Source organism: Procambarus clarkii, chromosome 68 (assembly GCF_040958095.1).
Source record: "Procambarus clarkii isolate CNS0578487 chromosome 68, FALCON_Pclarkii_2.0, whole genome shotgun sequence".
Lineage (NCBI taxonomy): Eukaryota > Metazoa > Arthropoda > Malacostraca > Decapoda > Cambaridae > Procambarus > Procambarus clarkii.
In genome coordinates this window covers 11,585,585-11,613,301 of record NC_091217.1, presented here as the reverse complement: position 1 = coordinate 11,613,301, position 27,717 = coordinate 11,585,585, and the positions used below count along the sequence as shown (strand labels likewise).

The 27,717-nt window shown below is 40.7% G+C and overlaps 2 protein-coding genes across 2 annotated transcripts in view; one reads left to right on the top strand and one right to left on the bottom strand.

Annotated features, from left to right (window-relative positions):
- The window catches only part of Hao (Hydroxyacid oxidase), a 51,532-nt gene extending 33,498 nt beyond the window's left edge, over positions 1–18,034 (top strand). The window contains exons 8-10 of the mRNA XM_069310841.1: positions 2,608–2,724; positions 5,528–5,639; positions 15,198–18,034. Coding sequence (XP_069166942.1) covers positions 2,608–2,724; positions 5,528–5,639; positions 15,198–15,265 — 297 coding nt within the window. The 3' untranslated portion in view covers positions 15,266–18,034. The remainder of the gene's footprint in view (positions 1–2,607; positions 2,725–5,527; positions 5,640–15,197) is intronic.
- LOC123774806 (cohesin subunit SA-2) overlaps positions 1–27,717 on the bottom strand; it is a 221,044-nt gene that overhangs the window by 179,024 nt on the left and 14,303 nt on the right. The window contains 1 exon segment of the mRNA XM_045769430.2: positions 26,800–26,962. Within this exon segment, the coding sequence (XP_045625386.2) occupies positions 26,800–26,954 (155 nt within the window). The 5' untranslated portion in view covers positions 26,955–26,962.

Here is a 27,717-nt window from a genome sequence, read left to right as displayed (position 1 = left end):
TCCGGGGTTATGGAGATGCTGTGATTCCGTGTATTTTATGATCTAACTTCTTAGCACTCAAAGATTTTTATGATGTGCGATGTTAGTGCTATCGGTCTGTAATTTTTTGCCTCTCCCTTATTTTCTCCTTTATGAAGTGGTGCTATCTCTGCTGTTTTTAATATGTCATGGATAATGCCAGTATCAAGGCTTTGTCTCCAAAGAATGTGAAGGGCCTGCGATAGTAGTCCTTTTTACAGTTCTTGATGAATATATAGTTCCAAGAATCAGGGCCTGGTGCAGAGTGCATAGGCATACTGTCTATGGCTTCTTCAAAATCCAGTAGGGATAGGGTGACATCTGATATATGATTTGATGTTAGTATCATATCCATGAAAAATTCATTGGGGTTATCGATCTTCAGTGTGTGTATTGGCTCGCTGAAAACTGAGTCGTACTGATTCCTCAGTATTTCACTCATTTCACTGTTGTTATCAGTGAAAGCTTTATCTTCTTTTCGCAGGGGCCCGATACTAGATGTGTTTTTTTATCTTGATTTTGCGTAGGAGAAAAAATATTTCGGATTTCTCTCTATTTCATTGATGGCCTTTTGCTCTCTTTGCCTCTCCTGGGTTTTGTATGATTCTTGAAGCTTGAATTCAATTGTTTCTATTTCTGTACCTAACCTTCTTTGCCGTTCTTTAGATAGGGTGTGACTCAAGTTGTTCCGCGATTCGTTTTCTTCGCCTATAGAGGGAACAACGTTCCCCGTTCCAATCTGCATCTCTTCCTCTTTTTTTCTTAGGGTATGCAGTTTGAACGTATTTCTTGTGCTACTGAGCTTATTTTTTCCCAGGCACTAGTTCAGGTTTGCATTTTCTAGCTGTTCATGACAAGCATGCTTGTTGCTAGTTTTCATTTGGGGAGTTCTGTCCGCTCGTTTGGCTTTCGATATTTTCACCAGAATTGGGTTTGTTTTGGGACACCTATCATTCTGGGTACCAGATCTGGTCGATGGCAGACATAGAATGCTTCCAATCACACGGGGATTTCTATAAGCCATTGCTCCTCGTGTCTCTCTGAAGGGGCCAGGTTCTGGCTCATGATACCCAGTAGGCAAGAACTCCGTACACATTGACTGATGCAGAAAGCTAATAGTTACATATCGGCCTGGCCTGTGGAGCCAACGGGGCTCCCCCCAGAAATGCATATTTTTGGACTATTGTACTGCCTTTGACACAGTACAGTATTCCCCACAAGAGCATTCCCCAGAAATTCCCTTTGCAATTTCTCCAAATGCAAAGTTGGAGGAACAAAATAAGTACAGTGGTACCTCAAATTACGAGCGTCCCTGGTTAAGAGTTTTTCAGGTTACTAACAGGGTTTGCTCGGAAAATTTGCATCGGGATACGAGCGTGTTGATACGCATACAGGCCAACCTAGCGCATGGTAGCATGGCGATAGCCCCTCAGTTTACTAGTGCCTCATGCCCAGTGACTATCCTGGTGAAGCCTGAATGCTTCACCAGGATTTACGTACAGTGTTTTGTTTGATATTTGACCATTTGAGAATAAAAGTTGTTATCATATATCTCACAATGGGTCCCAAGAAAGCCAGTGGTAAGATTCAACCTAAGAAAATAGTTGTGAGTAGATGTAGTAGAGGATGTCCTTTCCTTGTTAAGAAAATGTGTGAAGTATGGGAAGAACTGCAAAGTTTTGTTGAAAAAACTCACCCAGATAAAGCTGTAGCAGGCCGTTGCATTGACCTTTTAAATGACAATGTGATGTCTTACTACAGACAAGTGTTACAATGTAGGGAAAAACAAGTGTCTTTGAACAGATTCTTAGTAAGACAAGCAAGCAGTGAGCCACAAGCAGGTCCTAGTGGTATGCAGGCAAAACGTGCCAGAGAATGCACTCCTGAGAGGTCCTCACTGCCTGATGTTATAATGGAAGGGCTTGCAAACCCTTCCAAACAGTAACACCTCTCATCCTCCCCCCTTCTCACCATCTTCCATATGCCAACTGCAGTCATCAGCAAGGGAGTAAGTAATAACTTGATAACTTGAACATACTTTTGTAGTGTAGATTTCGATGAATTAGGTATAAAATTTAGTTTGAAGTGAAGTTTTTGGGTAGTCAGGAACGAATTAATTCATTTCCCATTATTTCTTATGGGGAAATTAGCTTCGGTTTACTAGTTTTCGGGTTACGAGCCATCTCCAGGAACAGATTAAACTCTTAAACCGAGGTACCCTTTTACTTCAGTAGAAAACATATTGCACATAAATTATGAAATCCAACATTGACTATATATAGTACTTAAATTTTTCTCTTTTTCTTTTTAAGTTACCTCTGCCACTATAACAGTGAGGTCATTGCCACCTCAAGAATAGAAAACATGGATAGCTTTGTCTATTTTATATTCTTGATATTAAATCTACCAGCTAAAAAAAAATGGAAAAATGTATAAAAGTTACAGTACACATTTTAATAATTATCAAAAGTGCAAAATTAAAATGTTTAGCAACAAAAGTTACCAAAACTTGAAGACACTCGCCATAATATTACAGCACAGTACTGTACATATAAATTTCTTATTGGTAAAGCTGCACTTCTTTATCAGATTGAAGTGCTACCAGATATAGTGAAAGCTGTCAATGGTCAGTGCGAAGTCTACATTGATGGAGGATTCTCTCAAGGAACAGAAATTTTCAAGGCCTTGGCTCTTGGGGCACAAATGGTAAGCAAATTTATATTTTGACTACATATTTATAGATAGCTTGTGTCATATTTTCTTATGTTGAAGTGTAATTTTCCTAGTGAAATTTTTATAGAACAAGAACAGTGGCCTCCATATTTTCCCCTTTCCCAGGAATCCTTACAATTAAACTGCCAGAATGTCACAAGGCTGCCAACCCAATTAACTATAAACATTAACATATATTTTCAGTTTCATAACTCCAAAATAAACTGCCCCATTACATAAACCCAGCACTGACTGTAATGAAATTACTCTTTCTGGATGACCATGGTGGCTCCCTGAAGCTATCTTGCTGAAATTGTTCCATGCAATTGGGCAACATCAGACACAGAAGTCCTGTTTGGCCTACTAGGAACCAGAACTGAAGCCTGGCCTCCTCACAGAGGCATATAGAGCAAGTAACAATTCACCACTACACCAGGAAAGCCTCCAGAAGATCAGCAAAGCTTTACAGACAATGGAAGGTTAAACAAAGATCAAGGCCTTGACAATGCCAAACTCTGTAAATGAATCACACATAAGAGAACCATTCAAAATTAGTGAGAAATCAATAGTACCAAATCCCACCACTAGGTAGCCCAGTTGTTGCATACAGCCAGTTCTGGAGCTGATGAACAGCAGATCAATGAACCAACTAACCCGGTAGGGAGTGAATGAGTCAGGGAGCCATCAGTGCTTATTCAGAAAGAAGCATTATACATAGTACTGTATTAGTGAATGTTGAGTTTCTGGAGGGAGCTCCTCAGTGGTTCCCTGAAGCTGACCACAGAAACAAAAATGAGACTTGGCATGAAAGAGAGGCAGCTTGCAGTAGGACGAACAAGATAATCCAGGCAAGGAGATGTGACCAACAAGAATCAGGGATATTAACCAATTACCAGGCTGCCGGAGCTCATTATAATGCCAAAATCCCTGAGCTCAAATATCAGGACAGGAGACTGCAACCAATGCAGTGTACTAGCAAACATCATGGGGCGAAGTATAGACCATAGGCTGGCTATATTTTATGATACTGCAGACAATCTGGGAAATACAAGCCTTGGAATTGGGGACCAAAGAAACAGGGTCAACTACCAAGGCATCCACTGAGGCAGAGCTGGTGACCTGCAGGAAAGCGCAAAGAGCAGCCACTAATCACCGACACCACCTACCTTCCCTGACAACCACTGACACCACCTGCCATAGGCAGTAAATATTTGTTAAGATGGTGTATATTTATGAGATACAATAGTTTTTTTAATTCCATACAGTAGGGCAGGGGAAATGATGCTGCTTTTTTTGGGGGGAGGGGAGTCGTCTTATTTGGCAAATATAGGCTTTAACATCAATCACACGTCTAAATTTTTGGGGCCAGTCTATGCACCGGATCAACTTGTACGCCGGCATATACTGTAGTCAGCAGTTTGGAGGGGATCCGTTGGTGATTGGTGCTTGATCTTGGGGGAGGGGGGTCACTTGTATCTGGGGGGGAATCACTTGTATCTGGGGGGAGGGGACATCACTTGTTTCTGGTGGCTGTTTTATTACTGTTTTAACACTTATTTATAAAACTACTGCTTTATTATCTTATGAGTATAATAATTATTGTCTCTAATATGAACACAACATTTTTGAGTACTGTATACTTATGGTCAACACATTGTATTATAGAAATTTATTAAATTACACACTCTTGTTATCAGATTGCTGATAATAATAGCAACATTGCGCCTAGAATTAGTGATGTGTGCAGTATATCGTGACACATTTTGTATCATCTGGTGACACAGTAGTGTGGTAGTGTGCATGGTACTATGCTGACCTTGAATTTCATTACCACACCCACCAGAACTGCTTAGTGGTTCACTGGCTCACAAATCCATTACAACTTGATTGGTCTGGTACTTCTTGAACCCGCCAACTTTTTTATTGCCAAGATTTGTGATTTCTTGGAGGATACTGAATAGCCTGTGAGAATGATAGCATGTACAAGAATTAGAGGGGACACAAAACACAAAATGTCTTGTCCTCAAACTGCTCCCATCATCACAAAAGGATTCTAAGCAGCATTTTCATCAGACTGAAGCAATTTGAGCAAGCTCGTATTTTTTTTATAGTTGGTTTTAAGTTGACACCCACTCATAAATACATACCACTGGTGATCATCTACTACTGTATCTTTAAAAAGTTCCAGCATGCCCCAGCTCTGGTTTCAAGCACTTGCAACCACACAAGTGTTCTTTGGTCAAATACACCCAGCTTCCCTCCCAATGTGAAGAAAACTGAAAAAAGGCTTGGATTTTTTTTCCTTATCTCTGCAAGTTTATCAGATAGTTTTCACTCCACCATAAAAATTCAGTCCTTCAAGGATACCCAAATTTCAACAATATCATCCACAAACAGTCAATAGCTGAAAGTTGCTGAAACTTCCAGGTTAGTTTCTACATAAAGTAAGCCAATAAAAGAAAAGTTTCCAAGAATAAGCCAAGATATAGATACTGTATACCATATGAGGTGTGCCTTTCTGATCAACCATGCATCTTCCCTTCTACTTTTCTATACTGTATATTATTTCTTCTCAGTACAAACAAGAAGAGTCAACTGCTTCACATATAAGTGCAGTACTGTACAGTATTTAACAACCAAACTAGTATTTGAAGCTCTTCTGTGTATGTGTTAGGCTCTTTATTAAAAAAAAAAAAATATATATATATAAAAAAATATGCTACCATTTCATTATTGTTTAAAAGCAAACGGTAACAAACACTATGTAGACATTAATGCTTTCATTGATCTTACATAGGTATTTCTTGGTCGACCTCTACTGTGGGGTCTAGCATGTGGAGGAGAAGAAGGAGCATACAAAGTCCTAGACATATTGCACAGTGAGTTAGACTCTGTCATGTCTCTATCAGGTAAGTTATTTAACATTACCAGCACATGTGATAATAAAACTTAAAATACATTAATTTTCCAGACTATGCAAAATAAATAATAACGTAACTAAAATTACATGAATAGTTCTTCGCCAGAAAAGGAGGAGACAATTGCAAACGAACAAACCCACCACCAAAAGAGCAAAAACCCCTGCGGCGGCGGAGATTAAGAAACTCCCCGACCCGACCCCCAGAGGCTAATGCCAACAAGAAAAAGAGCCTTGTCAAAACAATCCCGAACTGAAGGACCCACCACAAACCTAGGTGGAGAGAGAAGAGAGAACAGCTGGTCCAACTACCAGGACAGCTCAGGCGGCACATAAGCAGGCAGGAGGTGAAACAACACACGAGACAGCTTGCGAAACGGAGCGAAAGTAACATCCATCCCGAACGGAAACAAGAGGGGCTCTGCTAGTGGCGCACGATATGAGGCAACAGTATTCAGCATAAGATGACAGTCCTGAATTAACCAAGAGAGAAAGGACAAGACAACCCGACCCAAAACCGAAGACATCCCATGAAGAGACAAAAAGTAATGAAAGGACTGCCGGAAGACTTCATACTGCCGCCAAGATGAAACTCGCAGGTGGGCACACCATGAAAGAAGCCACCTGATCACCATACAAATGATGATAAACCTACGTCAGAAAGACCAGCTGCGAAGATCGGAGAAGATCGAACCAACCATGTCCCGGACTGGACTGACCTGCTGAAAAAGACGGAGCCACGGAAAAGTCCCCAGGTTCGGACACTGAGCAAGCAGCGCCAGAAACCAAGGCTGGGCCGGCCACCAAGGGGGCCAACAGGACTACACTCCCCTGGTAAGTCTCCAAACGAGCCAGAACCCAAAGCAACAGCTGAACCGACAGGAAGAGGTATAGGTAACCCCACCTCGACCAATTCTGCCAAAAGGCATGAAACCCAAAGGTCTCGCAGTTGGGAAAGGGCGCCACATATACCAGATGCCTCGACACTGCCGACGCGAATAGGTCCACCTCCAGGCGGCCGTACATCCGGCGGAGCTAAATGAACAAGTCGGTGTCAACCATGCATTCTGTGGAAAGGGGAATTAACCGGGACAGGCCATCCACCAGGACATTGGATGCCAACCAATCGCCGTCAGCTCTGAAGCTGGCATCATGGCCCACCACAACTGGAGGAACCCTGAATCCTGGCACAACCCCTCCGGGAACGACCACCATGGCACCCCCCCCCCCCCCTCTGCAGAAACAACAAGTCTGACATAGGGTGAGTTAGAAGCTGCTTGCAGATACTGCATAATTGCAGAATCCGCAAACAGCATCGGACAAAAAGATGACGAAAATCTAAGAGCCAGGGCCCATGCCGATTCCATAGAATGAGTGAGCACAGCCTGCCAGCATGCAAGGCGGGAAGAACAGACACCACAGCCTCAGAATCGGCGCATACAACTACAACAAGGCAGCCGACACCCGAGCCGCTGAGGCAAGTGTGCCAGACACAGGCCCGGTCTCCAGTGCCTCCACATCCTCCTCAAGTCAGTCCAAAAACAGCTTGAGCAGGAAAAAGAAATGTAAAACACACATCCTCAGCCACCAGGGACGCCGAAAGGATGGGAACCTGCGCATGGAGCTGCACCTGACCAATATACTTAGGAAGAACTGGGGCGAACAAGCACACATTGAGGTGCTTCAACTCGCCCCCCCCCCCACCACCACCCCTTCAAGGTAAGCCACAGCAGACGTTGTTCAGGTGCTGAACCAACGAAAAAAAAGGACAGTCTGCTAACCAGGATGACTCAGATACCTCGTAATGCACCCAATAAGGAAAAGTAGAATAGAGCTCAAACGAAGAGAGGATCCATTATCTAGGCAAAATCCATGTCACACAAGAGGTACAGTACACTGCAATGGCCTCCCGAACCACCTAAGGCAGGATACGGGAAGTCGAAAACCTCCGGATCGAAGAACCCAAGGGAACCCGGAACCAAATCCGGGGGAGACACTGAACCCATATCAAATTCGTACAGGGAAAGGAGGTAAGAAAACGCCTCCCCCTGCAACAAGCAAGCCCTGTGCCGAAGGTACCAACACTTAAGCGGGGTCAAATGTGGCCCAAGCACCCCAAGTTAACTCCTCCCCAGTCACGGGATCCTCAACACCAGGACCCAGGGCAGAGCTGTCCTCCAAACCCTCTGCCCCTAAGGAAAAGGCAAAGTCAGCCAGAAAAGCTGGGAAAAGGGGGTCCGCTGGTCAGACCCTGAAGCCTTGGTTGGAGGAGCAGGCTCGAATGTCTCCATCGCCGAACCGGAAGGGGTAGCCCCCCGAGACCGACCGAGTCTCACCACCATCTAGACCCTGCCCCGACTCCAAAACCCTCAGACGTTTGGGAGCCAGAAGCAGAGGTGGGAGGAAGGGAGTAGGACAAACTACAGCAGGGAAAGGATGAAGGGGCGCAGACGAAACCAAAGTTGAAGCGACTAACACCCCCAAGTCTGGGTCACTATAACAAAGCAGGGCAGCCGCGGCGCTTCCAGACAGGCAACCAACGTAGCATGTTGCAGCAACCGAAATTGCAGCAACGCTAATGCTGCCTGCACCCTATTATCAGTATCAGTGGACTGGGTGAATTGGAGAACCAGCAAGGAACACCACTCGCAGGACTCCTGGTCAAAGGTGTCACCAACCCAACAGGCAGCATGAAGGAGACAAAACCGATGAAAGTCACCCTGAGACAAGGAGACAGAGCAACCTTCAAACTTGCACAAGGAGAGATGGGACCTAGAGGATGCATCCATTGGACCAATGAACCCCAACAGGGTTTTCCAGGCCCCTTAGGTTGACTGCTAAGGGAAGCCCAGGCAAGATACTGCTAACCGGTTGGCCCAAACTACCGAGAGATTAATTAACCTATAAGCTGCTAAGGGCTATTTGGCCTTTGACACCCACAGAAAAATATAAAAAAAAATCAAAATTTTATTTTCGTTCTTATAAACCTGTTAATTTGTGTTCCCTGATCACGGGAAAAATATTAAAAAAATTGTAAGTGGCATATTAACTTCCCCGCCACAATAGGGCAGGGAAGTCTGGCAAAAAAGAGGGGCTGACTCAGCAAGCGTCGGAGGACTTCTGCTCCGCCACAGCTGTCAAGCGGATGTTGTCACAAAGATATAATTACCTAATTATTTCAATGTCTCTGATTGATTTTGTCTTAGTTTTTTGCAGTAATATTATTCAATAGTGTGTAGTGTCATATATTTATATAATAAAATGTGTGAATCATCGCCGTACTCAAAATTATGGTGCATATTATTTTTTCAATTATGTTCATAAAACAATAAACAAATAATTTTGCAGTTATTACACTATAAACACAGGTTATATATAAGTACAGTATCTGCATGTTTTGTTCACCATAATGAACCACTAAGTTGATATTGTGAGTCAAAAAGCAACGAGGAGTGGACAGCCAGCCACTTGCTACCACTCCCTCCCTCAAGAACTCTCAAGAACTCCTCACTCACCAGCCATCCTCCTCCCACCATACTATTTTTGCTTTTATTCACTACATACAGTGGTTATATATAATTATCTATATGTTTTGTTCACCACAACTGTTCATCTAAGCTGGCATAGTGCACAAAGAGCATAGTGGCCACCCTTACACAGCATGACAAGTCAGGAAGATGATGTCACCTCCCTCACAATAATGGCTTCTCCCAACACTTCTTTTGCAGTTATTACATTATACAGTACAACCTCAATTCAACGCACTATATGGAACCAACCCCAGTGCACTGGATTCGTTGCAAGAGGTGACCTTCAGGAGGCATTTGCGTCAGTGTCTTTTTTTTCTTGTACACAATAAAAATGCATTATCATATTATATACTGTACCAATATATTACTACTCTACTAAAAAATACTGTGTTACATTTGTTATTTACTGTTATTGTTGGAGTTACGTCCATCTTGAATTCTCATGGAGTTGCGAATGCTATACAGTAAATACGTACTGTAGTTTATTATGCCGTTAGCACTGTGTTGATGAAGTAGTTCGGCTGTATGTTGGGTACTACAATACAGTTTATGAAAACTATTGTACACTAAAATTACTGCAATTTCAATTTTAACACTACATACACACTTAAATTTAACACTTGTTCTAACTGTTCACTCCACATACGATGTTTTTAGACATTTGCATCAGCTTTGCTGGTGCTCGCTGCTGCTGTGTTGGCTTCAGCTGCTTCTGAGCTGGTGCTGGCTGCTGTTGTACTGGTGCTGGGTACGGCTGTGCTGGTGCTAGGTACAGCTGTGCTGGTGCTGGGTATGGCTGTGCTGGTGCTGGGTACGGCTGTGCTGGTGCTGGGTATGGCTGTGCTGGTGCTGGGTATGGCTGTGCTGGTGCTGGGTATGGCTGTGCTGGTACTGGGTACGGCTGTGCTGGTGCTGGGTATGGCTCTGCTCGTGCTGGGTACGGCTGTGTTGGTTGATTTTCTGTTTCTAGTTAGTGAAAAATATTGATTCATTTTCGTTTGTTTCCTTCCTTTTGTCATGTCCTTGAGACTAATATCTTTCATCATCCTTAGGTGTTTATAAAAGCTGGTGGGTTATTACGGTTATTCTTCCACCGGCGGACAAACACGTCACTCGCAGACAAAGCTAACACCACTGGGTGCCTACTGTATGAATGCAGACTAGGTCTATACACCCTGCAGTAGGCTGGTGTTTAAATCAAATCCAGTAACATCAATTTCTCTCAAATATTGGATTTACTTCAAATTATATATTTTTGGGTTATATATTTAGTTTAGTAACATTGTTAGGATAATAAGAGATGTAAAAAACTTATTTTAGAACTGATTTATTAATTTTATTATTTCGAGGTTGCAGGTCACTAAAGCGTGGCGACAAAATCGAATGAAACATGCATGGTGCTGTATGTATAAGGATTAGCCCCGTCCATTCGTGCTGGAGTTGTTGTTCCAATAACAAATAATTTCTCAAATACTATCATATTACAGTATATTTTCGCTTTTATTTAGTTTAGTTTAATTAGGATCATAAAAAGCTATTAAAACACTGGTTTTAGAAATGATTTATTAATCTGAAACTTTCAAAGTCATGAGTCACTAAACTATGACGACACAAACAAAGGAAAACTAAGTGAGGTTTACAGTACAGTATTATCTTATCTGTCCACCCTCACTCATCTTGTTTCGTCACAGAAAATGTTTAAAGGAGATTTTACCACATTGAGCTAGCTAATCACGCTTCAGCTTTTAAATTAATTTACAAAGATACGTGTGCCACAAATCAGTGAACAAAAATCATGGAAACTCAGTCGTTCACTTGTGTGGATCATTCAAGCTGGTGTTTGGTTCATATGGTTCACTTATTGTGTGGTCCACTTGTGTGATCCAACTTGTCTTATGAAGGAATTACTGATAGTAATCTGTGATAGAATGATAAAGTTTTCCACCACTCTGTGAACTCTGTCCCAACATCGCAAGCTTGTGCTCCACTTGTGTGGTCCACATGTGTAGTCCACTTGTGTGATCCAACTTGTCATATGAAGGAATTATTAATTGTAACCTGTGATGAAATGGGAAAGTTTTCCACCACTGTGAACTCTGTCCCAACAGCGTAAGCTTGTGGACCGCTTGTGGACCACTTGTGGACCACTTGTGAGGTCCACTTGTGTAGTCCACTTGTGTGGTCCACTTGTGTGATCGAACTTATCATATGAGGGAATTATTAATTGTAATCTTTGATAGAGCGGGTAAGTTTTTCACCAGTCTGTGAACTCTGTCTCGACATTGTAAGCAAATCCGAACAACCCCCGCTTCGACAAACCATTGATCGTCAAACCGGGTATGTAAATCCGGCCTGAAAAGTGTGCGAACTAGCCAGAGATTCATTGAATCGAGGTTGTACTGTATATGCATGCTATATAAAAGTATCTACATTTGTGTTCACCATAGCGAACCACTAATCTTGTATGGTGACGGCAAACAGTAACAGGTGACCACACACAACTGATGCTCCCCCTCTCCCTCCCCTCAATGGTTCAAGGCGAGATGCACTAATATTCCTCCCTCATGTATACTGTTTTGGTGTTATTACACTATATACACACATTATGTATAAGTACCTATATGTTTTGTTCACCATAACTGTTCAACTAAGCTGGTATATTGCCCAAAGAGCATAATGGCCACCCTTACACAGCATAACAAGTCATGCAGATGTCGCCACCTCCCTCACCAAAATAGCTTACCCCAATACTCCTTTTGTGTTATTACACTATACACACACACATTATATATATAAATATCTACATTTTTGTACACCATAACTATCCACTAAGTTGGTATGCTGAGTCAAAAGGCAGCAAAGAGTGGCCTCCACACCACTGAAAATCATAAAAAGTCAATCAAAAAATCAAAAATCAATCATATCAAAATCAAATTTATTTTTATCATTTATCAAATCATTGGAGTGGTGCTCCATATACTTATTTTGTCCAGGTCTTCTTGAAGGGCATGACAGTCATCTAAATTTCTTATCCTTCCTATTATCTTAGCATCATCAGCAAACATGTTCATATAATTCTGTATACCAACTGGTAGATCATTTATGTACACAATAAACATCACTGGTGCAAGAACTGAACCCTGTGGTTTCAGGTGGAGGGAATTATTAATTGTAATCTTTGATAGAGCGGGTAAGTTTTTCACCAGTCTGTGAACTCTGTCTCGACATTGTAAGCAAATCCGATGTGTTGTTGATGATGCACATCAACAACACACTTTTCAGGCCGGATTTACATACCCGGTTTGACGATCAATGGTTTGTCGAAGCGGGGGTTGTTCGGATTTGCTTACAATGTCGAGACAGAGTTCACAGACTGGTGAAAAACTTACCCGCTCTATCAAAGATTACAATTAATAATTCCCTCCACCTGAAACCACAGGGTTCAGTTCTTGCACCAGTGATGTTTATTGTGTACATAAATGATCTACCAGTTGGTATACAGAATTATATGAACATGTTTGCTGATGATGCTAAGATAATAGGAAGGATAAGAAATTTAGATGACTGTCATGCCCTTCAAGAAGACCTGGACAAAATAAGTATATGGAGCACCACTTGGCAAATGGAATTTAATGTTAATAAATGTCATGTTATGGAATGTGGAATAGGAGAACATAGACCCCACACAACCTATATATTATGTGAGAAATCTTTAAAGAATTCTGATAAAGAAAGAGATCTAGGAGTGGTTCTAGATAGAAAACTATCACCTGAGGACCACATAAAGAATATTGTGCAAGGAGCCTATGCTATGCTTTCTAACTTCAGAATTGCATTTAAATACATGGATGGCGATATACTAAAGAAATTGTTCATGACTTTTGTTAGGCCAAAGCTAGAATATGCAGCTGTTGTGTGGTGCCCATATCTTAAGAAGCACATCAACAAACTGGAAAAGGTGCAAAGACATGCTACTAAGTGGCTCCCAGAACTGAAGGGCAAGAGCTACGAGGAGAGGTTAGAAGCATTAAATATGCCAAAACTAGAAGACAGAAGAAAAAGAGGTGATATGATCACTACATACAAAATAGTAACAGGAATTGATAAAATCGACAGGGAAGACTTCCCGAGACCTGGAATTTCAAGAACAAGAGGTCATAGATTTAAACTAGCTAAACACAGATGCCGAAGAAATATAAGAAAATTCACCTTCGCAAATAGAGTGGTAGACGGTTGGAACAAGTTAAGTGAGAAGGTGGTGGAGGCCAAGACCGTCAGTAGTTTCAAAGCGTTATATGACAAAGAGTGCTGGGAAGACGGGACACCACGAGCGTAGCTCTCATCCTGTAACTACACTTAGGTAATTACACTTAGGTAATTACACAGAGCAAAGTAAAAGGGAACATGTTCCTGAAAATTGTATATACCAACATAGATGGAGTGAGGTCAAAAACTTTGGAGTTGCAAGATATAATCCAGCTTAGGGTCCCAGATATTGTCGCATTATCAGAGACGAAACTTGAAGGAAATATAATAAATGAAGTCATATTCCCAAGAGGCTATTCAGTTTGGAGACGTGACAGGAAAACTAGGAAGGGAGGAGGAGTGGCTGTACTGGTGAAAAAACACCTGAAGGTAAGAGTTTATATTTGAAAACCCTCGAGATATTGACATAATGGCATTGTAGATCTGGAATCAGGATGATAAGCTGATAATTGTAAATGCCTACAGCCCACCAGCAAGCAACACATGGACAAAGGAAGAACTGGATGACAAACGAGAGGGCCTCATAATGGTCATGAGAGATATTATTGTACAAGCAGATAAAGATAAATCACGACTGTTGATACTGGGGGACTTCAACTTTAAAGCAATAGACTGGGAGGCCTATGAAGCAAGAACGGAGGACTTTTGGACATGCAGATTTGTGAACCTCATTCTGGAGACATTCTTGTATCAACACATAGAGCAGGCCACAAGAATGAGGGAAGGAGATGTACCGTCATTACTGGATCTAGTATTCACCAGGAAAGATGAAGAGATATTTGACATCCAGAACCTTCCTCCCTTGGGAAAGAGTGATCACGTCCTGTTAGACATTGATTATGCTTTAAGATATCATCTAGAAGAAAATGGGGATATTGAAACAGTTGATAAACTCGATTTAAGGAGAGGTCACTATGGGGAACTTCGAAACTTTTTTAATGAGTGTAATTGGACAGAATTGTTGCTAGGCAGGGAAGTAAATGAAATGTATGCCAAATTTTTAAAAATATACGAGGAAGGCACACAAACATTCATACCAAAACAGAGAGGCAGGGCCAGAAAACAGGATTGGTTCGACAGAAATTGTGAGAGGGCCAGAGACCAAAAGACACAAAAATGGAATCAGTATAGGAAGAGGCCAAACCCCCAAACATACCAGCATACATGCTTATTTGCTTGTTTTCAGATTGTGGAATACTGCTTGATAGTTCCATTTTCAGTAGCAATTTTAACCAAGTAGAGTTTGTTTTGAGATGCCTACATTTCTGGGTGCCTAACCCGGTAGATGGCAGACATAGAATGCTTCAGACCACATGGGGGTTCCTATAGGTCATTGCTCCTCGTGCCTCTCTGTGGGAACCAGGTTCTGGCTCATGGTCCCCGGTAGGCTAGAACTCCAATCTAATTAACTGATGCCACGGTCTAATAGCCCAGTATAGCTCCAAAGAGCCAGAGGGGCTCTCAACAGAAATCATCAAGATTCACTCTAAATTTACTGAGAGACCTGAACCACTGCCAACACAATTTGACCAGAGTAAATGTCTATTACAACTCCCAATATCTTTTTTGGGACAGAAGGGTATATCCAAAAATCCAAACATATAGGCCATTACAACTATGTTAAATTTCTAGCTGTTGTAAAAATTTAGTTAGGCACATTCTCTATGATGAAAATATTTGTTTAGAGTTTTCACAAAATTCTTCCTTCAACTACAAAAATATAGCATATTAATTAATTAATTTTCTTTTTACAGGTTGTTCTACAGTGAAAGATATTACAGGAGACATGCTTATTCGCAAGGAGTATTATGCACGACTGTGAATGTTTTTATTTTTTAGTGTAAAAGGCAAAAATGGCATAAACTTAAAGTTCACAGTAAATACATATGTATCTCTTAAAGATTTGAAGATATACAGCAATGTTGTGCTAAGCTGTGAACATACCGATATATTTTATAACAACTGCCCTATAACAAAATGTAACTGAAAGCATGCAAAATACCAACTTATCTAGAACAGTATAGTACAGTACATATTTCTTGGTGGAAAACTCTCAATTTCATATGACTATTTACATATTAAGTTCATTATTAGCAATCACCTATGTGTAATTACCTAGGTGCTGTTATAGAATGAGAGCTATGCTAGTGGTGTCCTTCCTGTCTTCCCAGTACTCCTTGTCACATGACACTTTAAAACTTCTGGTGGTTTTGGCCTCGACCACCACCTCACTTAACTTGTTCCAACCAGTCACTCTTTGCAAAAGTGAATTTTCTATTTTTTTCAGCAGCATTGTTTCCTTAGTTTGAACGTATGTCCTCTTGTTTTTGACGTTGCAATTTTATAAATTGTCAATTCCTGTTACTATGTTATATTTTGTGATCATCTCTTCTTTTTCTTCTATCTTTCTGCTCTGGTATATTCAACACCTCTAACCTCTCCAATTAGCTTTTTTTTTTTTTTTTTTTTCTGGAAGCCATTTAGTTGCATGTCTTTGCACCTTCTCCAATTTATTGATGTGATTTTGAGATATGGGCACCATACAACCGCTGCATATTCCAATTGTGGTCTTACGAATGTTGTGAACAATTTATTTAATTAATATTTCACCATCAACATATTTATAAACGCTTCTAAAGTTGGAAAGCGTAGCATACGCTCCTCGCACAATTTCTTTATGTGGTCCTCAGGTGACAATTCTTTATCCAGAACCATTCAGATATCTCTTTCTTTATCAGTATTCTCTAAAAAAAAATTCACACAATTTATTGGTTGCATATGACCTATTATCTCCTATTTTACATTCCATAAGATGGCATTTATTCATATTAAATTCCACTTGCCAAGTGTTACTCCATACATTTATTTTGTCCAGGTCTTCTTGTAGGGCATGACAATCTTCTAAAGGGCATCTTATCTTCCCTAGTAGCTTGGCATCAAGAGCAAACATATTCATATAATTCTGCATTCATTCTGGTAGTTCATTTATAATAATAAATATTACTAGTGCTAGAACTGAACCCTGCAATACTCCACTAGTAACATTTCTCCAGCCTGATACATTGCCTCTGATTATCACCCTCCTTTTTCTGTCAGTTGTAAAATTTTCATCCATGTTCGGTATGGATGTAGTTTCCAAAACCTCTTAAGGGGCCGTCTGGTTATTATAATGAAAGTTGTTCAATGTCAACCAATATTATTTTTCTAGTTGTATATGAAAAGTGCTTAAATTGTCCCAAGTTTCAGTACTGCAGCGTAAATAGAAAGGGAGTTTTTTATTTTTTTGTTTTTTTTTAACGTTTTTTACAAATTTTCAAGTCCACACTTCAGAACACACGTTTCAGATAAAATTATTCTGTGACACTTTTCTGACACATTAGCATATAATAAAGGATTTGGGGATTTAGAATTTCCAAAACATCTTTAGTTTTCCTAATACAAATGTTCAAAGTTCCCCAAATTTTTTTGCAAATATGGCATGTTTATTGCTATTATAAAATCAATAAATGAACTTAGAGAAAAATGAAAGCCCCCCAATGTAGAGACATGCCCTCCACATATACTGTGTAAGTTTCATGTAAATTGAATAAAAAAGGAATCAGTTTTGTAAACGTTTGTGTAAGTTTGATGCAAATCGCCCAAAAAAAATGAAAAAAAAAAAAATTTACAAAAAAAAAAAAGAAAAAAAATACTTTTTTTGTTTTTTTTTCCTTAAATTTTTTTTCCAATTAAACTAATTATAATATTTTTTAATATATGCTATTGTGATAGCAAAGAGTCGTAGTTATGATTTCAGTTGACACTTTTGATTGATAATCGATTTTGACCATTTTTGCATAATTTTCACAACTTCTTCAATATTTTTTTTCTCCCTTCCTATTTACGCTACAATGCTGAAACTTGGACCAGATGAAACACTTTTCATATAGAACTTGTCAAAAAAGTTTGATTGAAATCGAATGAGTTTTCATTTTTGCATTTTTGGACCCAGATGCCAACCAGACGCCCCCTTAAATGGGACTGTGTAAAGTTTTTTTAATTCAGATAAATGCAGTCAACCCATACACATCTTTCCTGTAAAATCTCTGTGGCTTTATCACAAAATCTGAGTAAGTTTGTCACATGGGATTTTCCTGTTTGAAAACCATACTGTTATTGTATAATTTCTCTCCAGGGGTTCTGTCCATTTGATTTTAACTATTTGTTTTAATGTTTTGACTACAATGATTGTAAACAATACATGTGTATAATTAACACTTTGAACTGCCCCATGCGCACCCCAGCTATTATTGTATAATTTCTCTCCAGGGGTTCTGTCCATTTGATTTTAATTATTTGTTTTAATGTTTTGACTACAATGCTTGTAAACAATACATGTGTATAATTAGCACTTTGAACTGCCCCACATGCGCACCCCAGCCCACCCAAAGGAGGGCCTGGCGTTTCCTGTGAGCGGGCACCCACATTAACACTTTCTGCGGATCAGGACTCCTCCCGGCGTCCTGTTTCGCCTACCTGCTCCCGCATGGTGGAAATAAATTTATGTCCTCTTTTAAAATATTTGTATAAAATTAAATTTTTATCCGATTTACTTTGGGTTTGTTTCAAACTGCGTGCCATGAGGCTCTCTTTCTCACCACTAGGCTGCATGGTACAATAAGTTCATGAAAGGTGTGGACCACTTCGATCAAATGGTATTATGTCCCAAACGGGTTGCAGGTGGGTGACTTTAGCCGTTTATACTGGTAATGCTTCCCCCATATCATGTATTATATGCATATTTAGGGAATTTTATTCCGATCAATGTACAACAAAAAATAACTGTGTGCAACAAGTATAAACTTGACAAACATAACAAAAGTAAAAACATTTCGTGTGTGTTTGACGCTCACTGATATGTTCCAGCGTTGTTTTATATTTGGCGCTATTCTATATTACGCTTTGTTGATCTTTTTTACCTACGGGCTCGTAGAACATTATATTGCGAACACATTGACACAAAAATGAATGACGTACATAGAATAATAATGTCATGAGAGTGAAATAAGTATAAACTTTCAAAGCGCCGTGTGTCGTCCCGTCACCGATACCGGGTAACAATTTCACCACTTCCCACACTCTTGCGGGTGGGCCGCAATCATTATTCTATGCTTATATTCATATCACCGTGTTGGGAATTTCATTGCGAGTCCATTGATACCAAAATTAACGCTGTAGGACAAGTGTGGAGGTGATAACAATCCCAAGAGTAAAAACATTTTGTTGCTGTTGGGCGCTCACGGCGAGTCATCTTCGTAGTTATTTATTTGGTGCTGGTATCCCTATACGTTTCGTGACTTATTTTACTGATGTTCTTCTAGAGAATTTTATTGCGAACACGTTGGTACCAAAATTAAATACGTAGCTCGAGAACTAAGGTCAGGAGAGTAAAAAGAGTATACACATTTTTGTTTTTACGCTTACGCGGCAAAAACGGCGCGCGCACATACCGCTTTTTTTTTTACCATCGAAGGGGGCCGGAAAGTGTTAAAATGTGAATACAGTGTACTGTATACTCCTTCAGTTTTCTAATGTCAATTTTCGTGTTACATCGTTCATTTTGGTATCAAATTGTTCGTAATAGAATTTACTAAAGGGATATATGCATACTGTATAGGGTAAAAAAAGCCCAGCATGCCACCCACAGCAAACCCCAAAATCGCCTGAGCATTACTCCACGAGCGCATAACTGCACTAAAATATGTACAGAATACTCTTTTAAGTTTTCTCATGTCAATTTTCGTGTTATATCGTTCATTTTGGTATCAAATTGTTCGCAACAGAATTCTCTAAAGGGATATATGCATATAAGGTAAAACAAACAGGCGCGTTACCCACGGCAAACCAGAAAATTGGCCGAGCGTTACCTGTGAGCGCGTAACCGCACTAAAATGTGAATACAGTACAACCTCGATTCAACGCACTATATGGGACCAACCCCAATGCGTTGGAGCATTGGATTCGTTGCAATTGGTGACCTTCAAGAGGCGTTTGCGTCAGTGTCTTTTTTTCTTGTAAACAATAAAAATGCTATCATATTATATACTGTACCTATATATTACAACTCTACTAAAAAAGCAGCGTTGAATGTAATAAAACGCTATTTTCTGGGTGAGACCCGGAGCTTACTAGGCTGATATGCTGATGTCAGACTTTGGCATCAGTCATGTGTATGGAGTTCTGTGGGCCTACCGGGAACCACGAACCAGAACCTGGCCCCCCTCAGAAAGGCATGGGGTAATTAGGTAATTAATTAGGTAATTACACCCACACTAAAATGTGCATATAGTATTCTGTTCCGTTTTCTCACCTCAATTTTCATGCTACGTTATTCATTCTGATATCAAATGGTTCACAATCTAAAGGCACACATTTTAAAACTAGTCCCATAATGATCTGAAAACAAATGGAATTTTAACAAATATTTAAATTTTGGGTGCAACATGCGTCCCGGACAGACATCTGTAGTTATTTATGGATGCAATATCCGTCCCCGCCGGACGAAAGTGTTAAAAGGGTTTTCCCCTGCTACCATCTTTATAGATTGGAACTATTTGCACATTTCTATATATCTGCCAAAACTCCTGCACACAAAGATGACTAAAAAAGTAAATTGAAGTCGAACGCTAAGCTCAAATGTACATTTTCTTAGAACCCAAGTTGAAACTTCATTTAGGCCCACTGCCAAATTTTTACCTAGCACCTTGAGCATTTTTCCACTTATCTCAAGACAGGGTTTTGTACTCTATTGCATTCTCTGAAATCTGTATTGTCTGCTTCTCTAAAGATTTAATTTTGAACACACAGACTCTGGAACTGTTCATTTAGTGTTTCACACATTTCTTTTTCAATCTCTATGAATCTGTTCCACATTTCCAACCTCTGAATTTTATACTTTACTTGCAATTTGCTTTTAGTGAATACAGTACAGTATATAGAATAAACCTGGTTCTGTTTGACACTTATCTGCAATCCCTTTCTTAAAGTATATTTCTGACTCTCTTCTCACTACTGTGTAGTTGTTTCTTGCCTGTTTGTATTGCTGGTATATTTGATGGTTAAGCCTCTTCCTATATTGATTTCCAATTTTTTTTGTCTTTTGTTCTCTGGCTCTCTCAATTTATATTGAACCAATCCTGCTTCATAGTTCTGCATCTCTGTACTGGTATAAATTTCCGTGTACCTTCATCATATACTGTATATTATATAGTTCACTGCCTAATAACAAATCTTTGAAATGAAATTCATCATGAACATGTTAAGTTCCCCATATTTTCCTCTCCCGAAATAAAGTTTTTCAATTGTTTCATTTCCCCATTCTCTTCTAGGTCATAACGCACATCATATTTTATTTCGAAAAGGACACTGTTGCTCTTACCCAAGGAAGGTACTGAAGGTTAAATAACTCTTTCTTTCCTGGTAAATATCAAATCCAGCAGTGATGGAATATTCCTCATCCATATGATAGACAAGCTACAGCAGTTCTAGTATTAAGGACACAAACTTCTCATGTTTCTGCAAATGGAACATTTGCTACCACTAATGAATGAAAAAAGGCACATGCAGTGTGTGCTGCTCCCAAGCAAGCAATTAAATACAGTACACCCTCCCTCTGCCTGAACTCAGATGACACAAATTTGGACACGCATCTTATTGTGTTTTAACACCAAAATTTGAACTAAGTGAGTTTGAGTTTGCCTGTACATGAGTTGTTGCACAAGTTTCAGGCAGCCAGGATGACATTTTAGTGCACAATGCTAAAATATCACTCTCTCACAAAGTGATTCCTCACATTTATCTTGTGTTTACACTATTTGGATTAGCTTCTTGGATCATGCAAGCTACCCAAGTCTCTGCACTTCAATTTTGTACTGTACTGCACTTGTGATTGAAAACCTAAAATGAGTATTTAATAGTACAGTGTGTTCAGATAGGTTAACTATTTTAGAGAAATGAGAAAAATTATAAGGGAGATGTTCCTAAAATTTATCAGTTTTTCTATATAAACTCTTGTCAAATTCACTCTGAATAAAGAAAGCATACTATACTGATAAAATACATATTTTTTAGTTTCATCCTTTTAACCACTGTGATGCGCCGAGTTTACTGTATTGCGACATTCCCCCCTGTGTGCATAAAATCAAGTGTTCCCCAAAAATAATTTTTTGTTTGTAAAATGATAAATTCCCTACTGTGAGCATGTCTATGTAAAAATAAATACCAAATTCCACTTACTTTGGCTGTGGGGACATGGACAAGGTACGCTGTGACGTCATCACGGGCTGGTCGCCTATGCATGACGCTCCCAGAGGCGGTCATGTGGGCCATTCAAGCACCAGGAGTTGCCACAAATATATTTTCCATTACTTGTTCTATGTATTTCCAATGCAGTTTTATGTGTGTTTTTTATCGTATATGATGCATATTTGTGTCCTTTACAATATGTATACAATAGAACGTTCATAATGTACCATGGAACTGTGATACATGTGTCAGTAATGTGTCCACAATAAATGTTTATTGTCGCAATATTACTTGTTAAAAATTCACTAAAATTACAATATATACAGTTTCACACACTATTTACACAGTAACACACTGTATTACACACTCCACTCAATACTTCGGAAGTGAGTAATAATCAACGAAGTAGTCCATGGTACACAGCGCGACTTCGCTCTCGTTGCACCAGGTACAGATAGACTTTTGCTTCCCGTTTCTTCGTTCTGTGTGCTTGCACATAACGCACTCATGTACACCATTGGCTTTAGTACTTGTAGGTGGCATGTAGCCAAGCTTGTAAAGCATAAGGTAGTCTTGAACAGATTATAGGAAAAGATCAATTTGTAAGGTAGTCTTGAAAAGATCACTTTGTAAGGTCCCTGACTGGAAGAGATTCAGTCATTCTGAAAGAGATTCAGCTATTCTTAAAAAATATCTATAGAAAATGCCACCATGGAAGCTGCTAACACTGTTCATCTATGCTACTTGTATCAGATGCATCATCACTGAACCCAGAAAACGATTCATCTATGTATCATCTATATAAATTGGATGGCATAGGTGGGCAAGGGTGGCGCTCAGAGCTACAACTGAATACGCTAGCTGTATCATCCTCATAGGTGCTGTATCACTTGCATCCGACTTTTGTGTTAGGTCCTTATTGCACCTAGCTGCTTCAATATCATGACCCTTATGTTCGTCAAGCAATAAGGTCTGAATTTCACAGACAGAGAGCGATCTTTCAACACAGCGTCAGACAGGTGTTTGGGAGCCAGAGGCGTGTGCGCCACCCATGGTTGCTTACTCAGTACTAACCCAGCCAGCAGCCCTAGGACATTCTGGGATTTTTTCCCAAAATGGCTGCCTCTCACTGGAGGTCCCAAGAATCCATTTCGTACCCAACCTACCGCGAGCGCATTTCGACCGTGTATGAAAAAATAAAAAAACTTTTGTCGGTTGGCGCAGTAATGGGCGAACAGCATTTGTCGGTTGGTGTAGTAATAGGCTAACGGAATTTGTCGGTTAGCGCATTAATGGGCGAACGGCATTTGTCATTTGGCATAGTGCAGTGGTTAATCAAGGAGAAAATACAGTATAGCTAAAAGAAGGTAGCAGCTGTAAACAAAGAAAATGTCCCAGAACCAAAAGAACAAACCTCCCACTTCTGAAGGTGAACAGGATGCTCCCCAACCCTACAGACAGAAGTGAGAACCAACAGAAACACCACCACAAGGAAAAGACCTCTTTCTTTTTTTTCTTTTTTTGAGATATATACAAGAGTTGTTACATTCTTGTACAGCCACTAGTAAGTGTAGCGTTTCGGGCAGGTCCCTTGAATACGATCTCTGCCGCGAAGAATCGTTGTTACAAGTACACATTTTACTGTTGCGTTAAACAGAGGCTACAGTTAAGGATTTGCGCCCAGTAAATCCTCCCCAGCCAGGATACGAACCCATGACAAAGCGCTCGCGGAACGTCAGGCGAGTGTCTTACAACTACACCACGGAGACCTATGACAAAAGAAGATGCAGAGAAAAAAGTTGAAAGAAAAACAAGCAAATGCTCCAGAGATCAGGAAGGCTCTGGAGAAGCAGCAGCAAGCTAGAGTAGAAAAAGGAACAATACAACCTAAAAAACAGCAAAATCAAAATGTCAACACTAAAACCAAGTTGCCAAGACTGCCCAGGAGGAACTAACAGAAAAGAGGAGTCTACCAGCACTGACACCAAAGAGACAAAAAGTTCTGTGAGGAAGCAAAAGTATGAGACACGAGATGCTGATTGACAAACAGCCAAGACAGAAGAGAGAAATCAACCAGCATGGACAACAAAGACATAGTATGAAGAGACAGCCATGTACTGTATCTTCATATTGCTGCAAAAGGAAATTTGCATTTGTGACACCATAAGACAAGATACCCCTGCCCCTCAGAATCCCACACACGATGGTAAACTAGACTCAAAGTCCAAACACAAAGATCAGTAGAGGGCCTCAAACAATTAAGGAACATACTCTGACTGAACCTCGGAAACAGGAGAAGCCACAGAAAAACGTATATATTCAGACACTGAGTGAGAAAAGCCAGGAATCATGGCTGAGCTAGCCAGCATGGAGCCAGAAAGACCATCTTGCCAGCAAACATCTCCGATCCAAATAGAAAGAAGAGGAAATTGAACTGGCCCTGAGCCACTTGGTGAAAGCTGATCACAAAATCTCCAGGCCAGGTCCAAGTAGTCTGTGAACAGACTACTATGAAGAGTCTCCTATATCATGTGAACAGATATAGGAGGAGCAAGGAGCCACAACACCAGATCCCAAAAAGCCAAAAGAGAAAAATGGTGGGCAAGAATCTGTTGAAGCACAAATGAAGCCCAAACCAGACAGACCTTCTTGAGGTTATCTTGAGATGATTTCGGGGCTTTTAGTGACCCCGCGGCCCAGTTCTCGACCTTACCTCCACCCCCAGGAAGCAGCCCATGACAGCTGACTAGCTCCCAGGTACCTATTTACTGCTAGGTAGCAGGGGCATCAGGGTGAAAGAAACTGTACCCATCGTTTCTCGCCGGCGCCCGGGATCGAACCTGGGATCACACTATCACGAGTCCAGTGTTCTGTCCGCTTAGCCACCGGCCTGATGCAGGAAAAGGGGCAACATCAGAGAAATCGATGCAGAGCCCAAAAAAAGACTGCCAAGTAGAAAGCCATGCAAGCAAAGTGCAAAGGCTACCACATAACCACTTGAGCAGCCAATGGAAAGCCTAGACATTATTCACCTCCACAGAATGATGTAAAATACCAAGTGGCCAGAGATGCTGGAGTCAGAAAAAAGGATGCCGACCAAGAACCCGAAGGTCTAGCCAAGACGCAGACCCCCAAGAAATGAAGATAAGAAACCGTGACCCACAAGAAAATTGTAAGGCCTGATTGCCAAGTCAAAACCAAAGGAAAGAAACCTAAAGTAGCAACTAAGACATCCACACAAATTCATCCTATCATTTTCCTGTCTGTTGCTATATTTGCTTGATTATGTTCACTAAATTTCAGGTTGTCAGATATCATAATTCCCAGATATTTTACACACACTGTTTTCATTCTCTGAGTAAGTCTGTGTCTTGTACCCTATATTTCATTTAAGTTCCTTGCTTCTGTCATACATAAGTACTGTACTGTACTTGGAACATATCACTATTAAACATCATGTTATTTTCAGTTGCCTAATTGAAGACTTTGTTAACATTGGCTGGTAGTTTTTCAGTCTCCTACAGAGGAAATTTTCATGCTGATAATTGTATCATCTGCAAAGGATGACATTAAGCTGTTACTAGTATTTTTGTCTGTATCTGATACAAGAATGAGGAAGAATAGGGGTGCAAGGACTGTGCCCTGGGGCCAATCTGCTGAAAAGAGGTGAAACAGCAGTAAAACACTCGGGTTTGGACACCAAGCCAGAAAAGGCGGAAACCATGGCTGAGCTGACCACTTAGGAAAGATCACCTTGCTAGAGTGCATCTCCATCCTGGACAACATCTGGAGCAGCAGCTGAACCAGGAGGAAGAGGTATAAGTATCTCTACCTTGACCTGCCCAGCTGAAGGGCATCTGCCAAGAGAGCCTCGCAATTGAGATATGGAGGGAAAACATCGGTTTCATACTGACGCAAAAAGATCCACTTTTGGTCGACTGAATATCACTCAGAGCCAACAGGACATGTCATCAACAGTACACTCCATGCAAATGGGTCAGAAATGAGACCCCATCCATGAGAACAATGAACACACACCGCATGTGAGCCCCACACAGAATCAAACCCAAGAATCCAGAAGCCAAGTTCCTCGCAAAGTCCATCTCCAAAGGGGAATGGACTAAAGAGACCCATATTCGGTTCAGTGAATGAACCACCAGGTAGCAGTTGGGAGGTAGCCAGAGAACAGAGCCCATAGGAAGATGAATACTCTGAAGAGCCTGCCCCACCATCACAATTTTGCACACTGTACTTTGTACCCGACCAACAAACCTGGTGTGCTTAGTGAGCATTGGACATAAAATCCCAACCCAGAGCAAAGGCATTCGAGAGCACATTGAATGATGGGGGAAGGAGGATGCCATGGCACTGAACCCAGAAAAGCCTGAACAGGAAGCCAGCAATGCATGAGCCGAGGAAGGGCAAAGTGGATCCGACCCCGAACAGTCCCAGCAGTAGTGAAACAGGTGGAACTATATTAACTAGTAAAATGCCTAGAGGCAAACCCAGCCCATGGAAACACCATGAAGCAAAATATTTATTATTATTTTCATATGAAATATATTTTGAAGGAATTTGTATACAAAAGTGAAACAAAAAATCTTAATTATTAATAAAAATACAGAGTAATCACACTAACACAATGTGTCAATGAGAAAATCCGTAGGAGCCATGCCATGGCCTAGTTGACTAGGACGTGTGTGTGAGAACACTCACCATATATGTTCGAACCCTCATCGTGACTCCTACAGATTTTATCATTAATAATAATGTTATTTTAAGCTTTTTATGTTGGCTCATATAAGTGATATGGTCATCTTATGATGATGGGAGACCAAAAGCTGAGTTATATCCAACTCCTAGTTATTTTGTGTCCTTCCTGACTCCTGTGAGTAATCACTGAGCTATATGGGCAACATTGATATTAAAACATTGACAACAAAAATGTAAATCATATGATTGAATATCACTAGAAAATACTTTTAATTGGCAAAATTGAACAATTGTACAATATTGTAATAAAACATTTGTCTGGTGACTAAAATTTCTAGTGATCAGTATTCTGGTACTCACTGATGAAGGGGTGTTTCTGCAGTTGGTGTAAACGGTGTATATGGAGTATAAGGCTCCTGCAGTTCTGACGCTGGGGTCATGGGTGTCATGGGTGGAGCATCATATTCAGGTGGTGGTTCATCCATACGGATGCGTTTCCCACCTCGACGTAACATCCTGGAATCTAAGAATTAAAAAGGATAATATTGAACGGCTCATTCTATGATAGATCATGCAGTGCTCAACACCGCCCCCTATCAATTTTCCTCTAACTTGGCCTCTATCTTTGTCGTTACTCAAAAATCCAAATTTCAGACCCAACTTTTGGTTAAAAAGTTACAACCCCTATTTTGGGGCTTCGCGAGAACATATATTTTTCAAATTCATCTATGTCAGCTCCTAGGCAAGCTAGAAATGATTCAAAGTGAAAAAAAACAGCGTAGAATGTAATGAAACGTCATTTTCTGGGTGAGACCCGGAGGCTCCCCAAAGCTTATCCAGGCTGATATGCTAATGTCAGACTTTGGCATCAGTCATGTGTATGGAGTTCTGTGGGCCTACCGGGGACCACGAGCCAGAACCTGGCCCCCCTCAGAGAGGCATGGGGAGCAATGGCCTATAGAAACCCCCAGCATGATGCACGGCTGGCCTAACCAAGCATCAACAACCAAAGAACCCCTCCAGAAAGCAGCAGTTTCATTCTTTGCCAGAAAAGAAGACAACTGCAGGTGAACAAACCTATCACCACAACCAAAGGAGCAGAAACCCCTGCACCGGAGGAGAGCATGAAGCTCACCGACCCGACCCCCCAGAGGCCAATGCCAACAGAAAAAGAGCCTTCGAGAAACAATCCCGAACAGAAGGAGCCACAACAAACCGAGGAGGAGAAGAAAGAAAAGAGTATCCATATCTCTGGAGCCAGTCCGAAGACAGCTCCAA